This window comes from Cucumis melo, chromosome 10 (assembly GCF_025177605.1).
Source record: "Cucumis melo cultivar AY chromosome 10, USDA_Cmelo_AY_1.0, whole genome shotgun sequence".
NCBI classification, from domain to species: domain Eukaryota; kingdom Viridiplantae; phylum Streptophyta; class Magnoliopsida; order Cucurbitales; family Cucurbitaceae; genus Cucumis; species Cucumis melo.
Genome location: NC_066866.1, coordinates 19,837,887 through 19,845,520, shown reverse-complemented (window position 1 = coordinate 19,845,520; position 7,634 = coordinate 19,837,887). Strand labels below are relative to the sequence as shown.

Genomic DNA, 7,634 nt, shown 5'->3' with positions numbered 1-7,634 from the left:
ATGCTTATGTTTGGATATGTATACATTCATTGGTTTCTTAATAGTTATTTATACGTACAAAATTAGTAAATAAAACGTATATATTTAATTAACCATCTGACACATCCAACCAAACCAGCTATTCTCAAATATTCATAGCCATTAAAACAAAATCGGCAATCCAAACAGATACCATAACACAACTTTCAATCTTTCATTATAGAGGAGAGGAGGTTTATTTTTTTTATTTTTTTTTTTTTTTTGAGTGTTTTATAATAGAAAAAGCTGAAAATTCAGACCTATCACTTTATGTAGGAAAGTTGAGTAAACAACTTCGTCAAATGAGCTTAAGCTCATATCAGCCATTTGTAGGTTAAGGTGAAAATAAAATAACATGTTGAAATACAATTACAGAATAATGATTGCTGGGGAAGTGAAATGGACTTGGTAAGGCGTAATTTGAAAAGGGTTAAAAAGATGAAGGCAGTCTCGGGATGAGAAATTGAGCCTTATGAATGAAGCTCAACCTCCCTCTCTTTCTTCTCTATCAATTTTACGAAGTTGCGAACGATCGACATTCCCTCTTTTGTTATAATACTTTCAGGATGAAACTGAACTCCCTGCAACATTATTCAAACCAAAATTTTTAGATTCACCAAATCACCATATACAAGTTCATTTCTTGTTACCACTCAACACCCAAAATATAGATTCTATTCACTAGTATTTTGACATCGTATTTGTCGGTTCTTGTCTAAGAAGCACAAATACTTCAATTTGACTAGCGTATCCGTTCTAGTACTTGTTGAACATGTATTGGACACTTGTTAGTTGTTATTAAAGAAGTTTCGATGCTCAATTTAACATTTTAAATATTAAAAATGAGAAGTTAACAACACATTCCAATTGAAGGAAAAGGCATAGCTGGAAAAATAGAATTCAAAATAAAATATTAAGAAACCTTGTGCTGTTTAACTTTGTTCCACATTTAATGCTTTTCTTATTATTGCATTCTTTTTACTTCTCTTTTGGAGCTAAACAAAACTTTTCCCAATTAAAAAGTAGCTTGAAGCTTCAATAAATAAGCACCTTTAATTGTTGATGAACAGAGGGAAACAAATCTTACCTGTAAATGTCGGTATTTATTGTGGCGAGCGGCCATTATCAATCCGTCTTCAGTCCATGCTGTAACTTCCAGTTCATCAGAGGGAAAAGTTTCCTTGTCAATGACCAGGCTATGGTATCGACCAGCAGTGAAAGGACTGATACATTTGAAAACAAAACGCCATTCAGTAGGTTAACATACTTCGATAACAAACGCAATATGTTCAAAACCAATAAACTTGAAAAAAAAAATTACAAAAAACAACGTTAGGAACATACTTTGATAACCCAGATAAAAGCCCTTCTTCACCCTTTTCATCGTAGTAAACAGGAGAGCTTTTTCCATGGACAACCCCATAAGGGGAACGAACAATTTTCCCTGGGATATCACAAGGTCCATAATTATAGGGCCATAACATGAAACGGAAAATAATGTCACCTCTTATTTTACACGCTTGAAACTGAAGTGGTTGGATCATGCAAAAAAGTAGGGGGAACTAAAATTACTTTAAAAGTAAACATGGTAACCACAAAGTTTACAAATTAGGATTTAACCTCCAAAAGCCTCTCCAATGCACTGCAAACCCATGCAGACACCAAAGAGAGGAATAGTAGGTCCAAGTTCCAAAACAGTTTGCAACGAGATCCCAGAATCCTGAGGTGCACCTGCAGAAGAGGACATCACAGAAGTAATGACAGTCACAGACTATATTGTTGCAATTCTCAATGTGCATCAACAGATCACTAGATAAAATCCTAACCTGGCCCTGGGGATATTAGGATTCCTCGTGGGTTTTTCCTATAAGAATAACATGAAGTTCAAAACATTATAAATCATACAACGCTAATAAGTGCATTTGATGTCTTTGAAAAAGTACCCTGAAGAGAATGATGTAAAAAGCATGCATCATAGGAGAGTGATACCTTCGTAACTCATCCACAGTCAAATCATCATTTCGATAGACCTCAAAATGACATCCCAGCTCCCCCACATACTGCAAATTAGGGTCAAAGTATACAATATATTAAACTATAGTTTTTTGTCCCCATTCATTTTGATATGTCGTTTTTTAATAAGAAACCATAAACTTTCATTATTGAAGGACCTGCAATAGTGGATGACAAATAAATCAACCAAAAAAGGCCAAAGGGATTATAGAAAGATCCTTCCAATAAGCAATAAAATAACTAAAAAAAGATAACAAAAATAAAAAATAAAAATTTTATATTTTTGGTTCCTACATATTTTACATCGTAAATTTTGAGACCTAAATGGTCAATGGAGTTGGCTTTTAAACTACATCAACAAAAAGTTAACAGTTTTTTTATTGATTATATAACATAGCTAAGTTTTATGTGACATTGAAGACTTTGTTTTATACTTTTTATTCTTATAGCAATTTAATTGTTCGTTTTATTACTCCCTCTCTCCTGATATTTTAGCCCCTCCATTTTCCTCTGTTTCTACCCTTTTTTCTCTCTAGATGAGTTTCTCACTCGTTCTTTATTCTCTCCTTTCTCCCAAAAGCATCTTTGTGTTTCTCTTGAATGGCTGACCTAGAGTAGAAGTTGTTTGATGGATTACGGCATAAAACAATGATGACATCAATTCAAATTATGCAAATAAAAAAGCTAGCCCAAAGAGGCTGGCTAATTTGACAATGTAGAAAGGATGGTATCAAACGTATGAAGTTTTACCACAAAGAAGGAAAATGGAAGGAGGTGTTTGCTGGAGATTTTTATTGTCCATGAATAAGGTCCATCATATTAAAGATTCCAAAAACAAGACTATTTAATAGCCTTTTCGGAACTTGGCAGTCCCAAATAGTGTTATAAACATGACAATCAAGGGCAGATATCCTATTTACATGGTAGGACATATAGGAGTCACAGATGTACATGAGCGAGTTACAAAGCTTCAAATTATCCTGACTCTCCTCATTTTCTCCTCATCAAATGCCGAAACAACAAAGACCTCATGGAAAAAATGCACTAACTTCTACACCAACCCCCAAAAAATTCCCCATGCTTTCACCCACCATCTTCAAGATGGCCTTGTTACTCAGAGAAAAACAAGAAAAAAGAAAGTTGGAAGGCAAGAAAAAAGTGATTGAATAAGACAAACAAACCCCAAAGATGATGTGCACATTTTTTCTTTTTTTGTATGTCCTTGTATTCTCTCGTTTTTTCTCCATGGAAGTTGTTTCCATTAAAAAACGAATGTAGTTGTGCACTTCTCTCTGTTGATCATGATCCTCCATGCAACCCTTTTGGGACCAATCTACAAGAGGAGAAAGCCTCTGGGTTGCACCCAAAAAGCATTGCAAGGTAGGCCATAGGGACAATTGTCAATGTTACAATTCCAAACTTCTGCTACCAAGACCACAAGAAACTTTTAAAGGTTCCATCCACTGTTTTTGGGCAGAGGAAATCAAGAAAAAGCAGGTTAAAAGGCTAGAGAGAACTAATTTAACAAGACTTCAATCGAACTCCTTTGACATAGTGGCACTCAAAAATCTTTTTGAAACCAAAACCAAAAGATCACTTATGGCTTACCCCTTAAAAAGCAATCTAAGAAAGACTTTAAGGGTGCGTTTGGGGGAGTGAAAGAATTATGGGGGAAAAAGATTATAATAATCCTAGAATTATGATAATCCTAGTGTTATGATAATATATGTTTTGGGGAAAGGTTATTATTGGTAGTGTTATGGTAATATGTGTTTGGGAGAAAGAATATGAAAGGTAGTGTTATGATAGTATGCGTTTGGGGAGTGATTATGATAGTAGTGTGATAATAATATGTGTTTAGGGGAAGGGTTAAGATTGTAGTAATTTAAAAAACAATAATAGAATTTGGATTGGGTTATTTGGGTAGGATAATGTTGGGTTGTAAGAAAGTTTAAGATAGGGTTATTTAGGGATTATGATAACCCATTTTCCTAATCCTTTTCCCCCTAAACCCCACCCCAAACATACCCTAAGGAGTGTGACAATTTTAGAATTCCAAATATCTGCTGTCATTATATTAGAGTCACTTAAGTTAACATAATGGTAAAGATTTGGAGAGATTTATTTTGATACATGAAGAAGCTTCAAAGACTTCAGTAAAGATGAAAATTTTCCTTAACTAACCAATTTTAAAGGTAAACCTTCCACTAGGCAATCGTCCAATGCTTTCCCCAGACTATGACTACGAGAAACAGCACAAAAACAAAACAAAGTGGAGGAGTTATTTAGTGAATGAAGAATACCTTTTTCACCACTGATTCTACCTTTCAATTTTTAATTAATAGTCCATTTTTTAGGTTGTTCCAAAGCCTTTCAAGATATGAATATTACCCAATGATGCATCCAGGCATACTTTACAAAACAATGGACCAATGCTAACCAAACAAACGGAAGTAGTACATAGTCTCATTTTTCTCTGATAAATTAACTAAAAAATCTTAATGTAAATAACATTGCAATGAAGATTTAAGAAGTACCCAACGGATAAAGACTTAGCAACCCACTTTCATTCTTATCACATTATCATATGAACTATGATCAATAAAGACAGGTTCTTAAAAAAAATTGAAAACAGCAGAAAGGAAAACAGTAACTCTTCATCAATTGATTTGATACTTCAATTTTTATGCACACACTTTCTCTACTGGAGCATTCAAAATATGGTACAGAATTTTCATCAATTCCTAAAATAATAAAAAAGAATTGATCTTCCACGTTACAAGAGGCCATAGTTTGACCATGAACTTAGCTCATAGTTTAACTTTAGACATTAGACATTACTAGACTACTTCATCCAAGACGTTGCAGGATTGAACCTCCGCACCCCATGGTTAAAGCATCACTACTTCTTTTAAGAGGTCAAAGGTTTGAATCTTTCACCCCACATATAATGTAATATTCTCCCAGAAAAGATTTGATAAGATTGTTGTAGTATAGGAAACTACTTTTTCAAACTGAACCCTTTTAGAACACAAAAAAATTATTTCAAGTTAACTTATTGATGTTTTATCCAACATAATCATTGTTGTTGGCTCTTCTAATTTCTATATTGGGATAAGAAACACATCACAGTTTACGGATTAAATGAAATAGTATAAAAGATAAATCCCGTCCAACAGGATTGCAAAAGATTTCTCCAATTTGATAATAGAGATTTTAAGTTGTATTGTAGTTGTTAAAAGGAACAAAAACAATTATACCAAAAAAAAAAGCATAGAATAAACAAGTCACGGGATTGATATTTTATCCCAACATATTCGTTGTTAGGAAGGATATAGGAACTTGGTTTAGAGAGGAACACAGGTTCAATGTATTTATAGACCATCAGTTATTGACTAATGTGCACACACACACAACTTGCAAAAGCAAAAAATAAGAACAAGTATTGGCCATTTTTAATACTCTCAAAAATAAGTTAAGTAGAGCCTAACCTGACAAAGATTGTAGGTGAAGCTATCATAGTTGTCAATGACAATTATCGGATTCTGGGTCTTCTTGTTCAAACTTGAGGTCCTTGAATTTGACTCGTTGACTGAAACTGAGGCATTCAATACAAAACTTTTTGGACTCCTGGCAGCCAAGCGAATATCTGCAAGAAAGAAAGTAAAGCAATAAAAACATATTCAATATAATCAGAGACAACCACACAGGAGAACAATGAAAAAGAAATAATACCTGAGGGCACATATATGCCAGTTCTACAGGTGCCTTTTGATGTTTTAGAGAACATCAAACTTTTGGGGAGAGAAAAAGATGCAGAAGATGGTGCAATGGCAACCATGTCCACAAGAAAATGATGGTTTCAAACAGAACTGCAGAGTCAGACAACATTAAGAAAATTTATTCAATGTGGTTGTCTTTAACATCTCGTGTACGTTCGGAATCTGTAAACTCTAGTGACCATTATTACATTCAGGTTTGAAACAAAACAAAGTTCTAAAATTCTCACTCAAAAATTGTATCCAAAATAACGGAAGCCAAAACACAAATGGAACGTTTCCTTTCCTTCTCATTGGAATTAAATCTCTCCTAAGAACTCATCTTCCAACTTGAAGAGTCCACTTCCAATAGTTAAAAGTTTCAAAATTATCAGAAAGGGCTACAAAACCCTTCAAAAAACTTCCTTGAAGTCTTGAACAATACACATTGTACATGAACCATCCCCATAAAGACTCCTTATTATATCTTCATTCATTCTCTTCATGCCAATCAAATTCATAATTTAGCCAAAACCATCCACGTGTAGACTCCAAGAAAACATCAAAATCAGGGAGGAACCATTAAAATTCCATCATCAAAATAACAATGTTATAAACTCTCAATTAAGCAACTGGTTTGCAACCAGAATGTGATGAAACAAGAACCAACATCAATGACTTAGCAACGTATCCACTCTTCCTCAAGAATCTAAATACTTGCTTCCATAGACTCGCCACATTGGATGCTCCACTACTCCCAACTCGAGGCACACCAACATTCACCTTGACCCCTTTCTTCACTAATCAGACTCAGTCTCTCGAGAATTCACAATCCTATATCATGCTGTCTAGACCACGCATTTATCCCAATAACCAAATGGACATGCTCTCAACATAAACACATTACCAACGTCACATGCTTAATCATCACAAAAGAAACATCAATGGACATGCTTTAATCATATAATCAATTTATAAGGGCATATAATTCAATCATGTTTATCAAGCAAGTCACACAACACATACAAAAATATAACAAACAGTAAACAGACTCGACGAATCTGCTGTGTAGGTCACCGTCGACAAAGACCCTGGCTGTTTCTGGACAGGACCAACCGGAAAATTCGACGCCACGACCGAATCGCGTTATTGCCGCGTCCTCTCGTTAATGGGTGAGTTGCACGCCCTTGCGCAAGGATTCCGTGCGTGTTCGTACGCGCCGCTGATCGCTGGCTAGGGGTTCGCGTGGTCACCGCCTGCCGCCGCCTATTTTACGGCTGTCCGTGGTCGCCGCGATGAAAACGCCGGCAGGGCTGGGGTGTTTGGCGGCTGATACAAGGTGTAGAACGAAAGATGGATTGTTCGCCGACGGTGAAGAAATCGTTTGTCTTTCCGTTTTTCCTTTTTTCTTTTTTAAAAGTTCTTATTAAGAACACTTTGAATTAATTAATTTGATAAAAATTCAAATTTTCAAAAATTTTAATGACGTCAATTTAAAAAAACTAACCAACCTCTTTTTTAAAAGTCTCCTAAATTAATACTTACCTTTTCTGTCCACTTTCATTATAGGAGTAAATTACACCTACTTTTATGTTACATATTTATTATTATACCCCATATTTCAAATGTGTTATTTTTACAAATAAAATATAGTGACAAAACATTTACATTCTAAAGAACAATTTTGAAAATAAAAAAAATCTATAGGCCCATTGTGTAAAATACCTAAAATGCATCGTCAACAACGCGCGCGTAATATATTTGTTACAAAACGCACACGTAATATATTTGGTACACGATCATTTACATTTGGCTATTGTTTGGTACACGATCGTTTAGATTTGG

General features: G+C 34.7%; 1 protein-coding gene across 4 annotated transcripts; it reads right to left on the bottom strand.

Annotated features, from left to right (window-relative positions):
• Positions 1-312: 312 nt before the first annotated feature.
• On the bottom strand, positions 313-7,351 carry LOC103495068 (anthranilate synthase beta subunit 2, chloroplastic-like). 4 transcript variants are annotated; one of them, XM_008456508.3, is made up of 9 exons: positions 6,842-7,351; positions 5,767-5,903; positions 5,523-5,680; positions 2,008-2,078; positions 1,845-1,882; positions 1,639-1,749; positions 1,363-1,462; positions 1,106-1,241; positions 313-599 (listed from the first exon to the last, which is right to left on the bottom strand). In XM_008456508.3, exons 2-9 carry the CDS (start codon positions 5,870-5,872, stop codon positions 489-491), a joined length of 831 nt encoding a protein of 276 aa, XP_008454730.2. In that variant the 5' UTR covers positions 5,873-5,903; positions 6,842-7,351; the 3' UTR covers positions 313-488. The 4 variants fall into 4 exon arrangements, with proteins under 4 accessions (XP_008454730.2, XP_008454729.2, XP_008454731.2 ...); XM_008456507.3 differs by having other exon boundaries at positions 6,816-7,211; XM_008456509.3 differs by having other exon boundaries at positions 6,867-7,211.
• Positions 7,352-7,634: the final 283 nt, after the last annotated feature.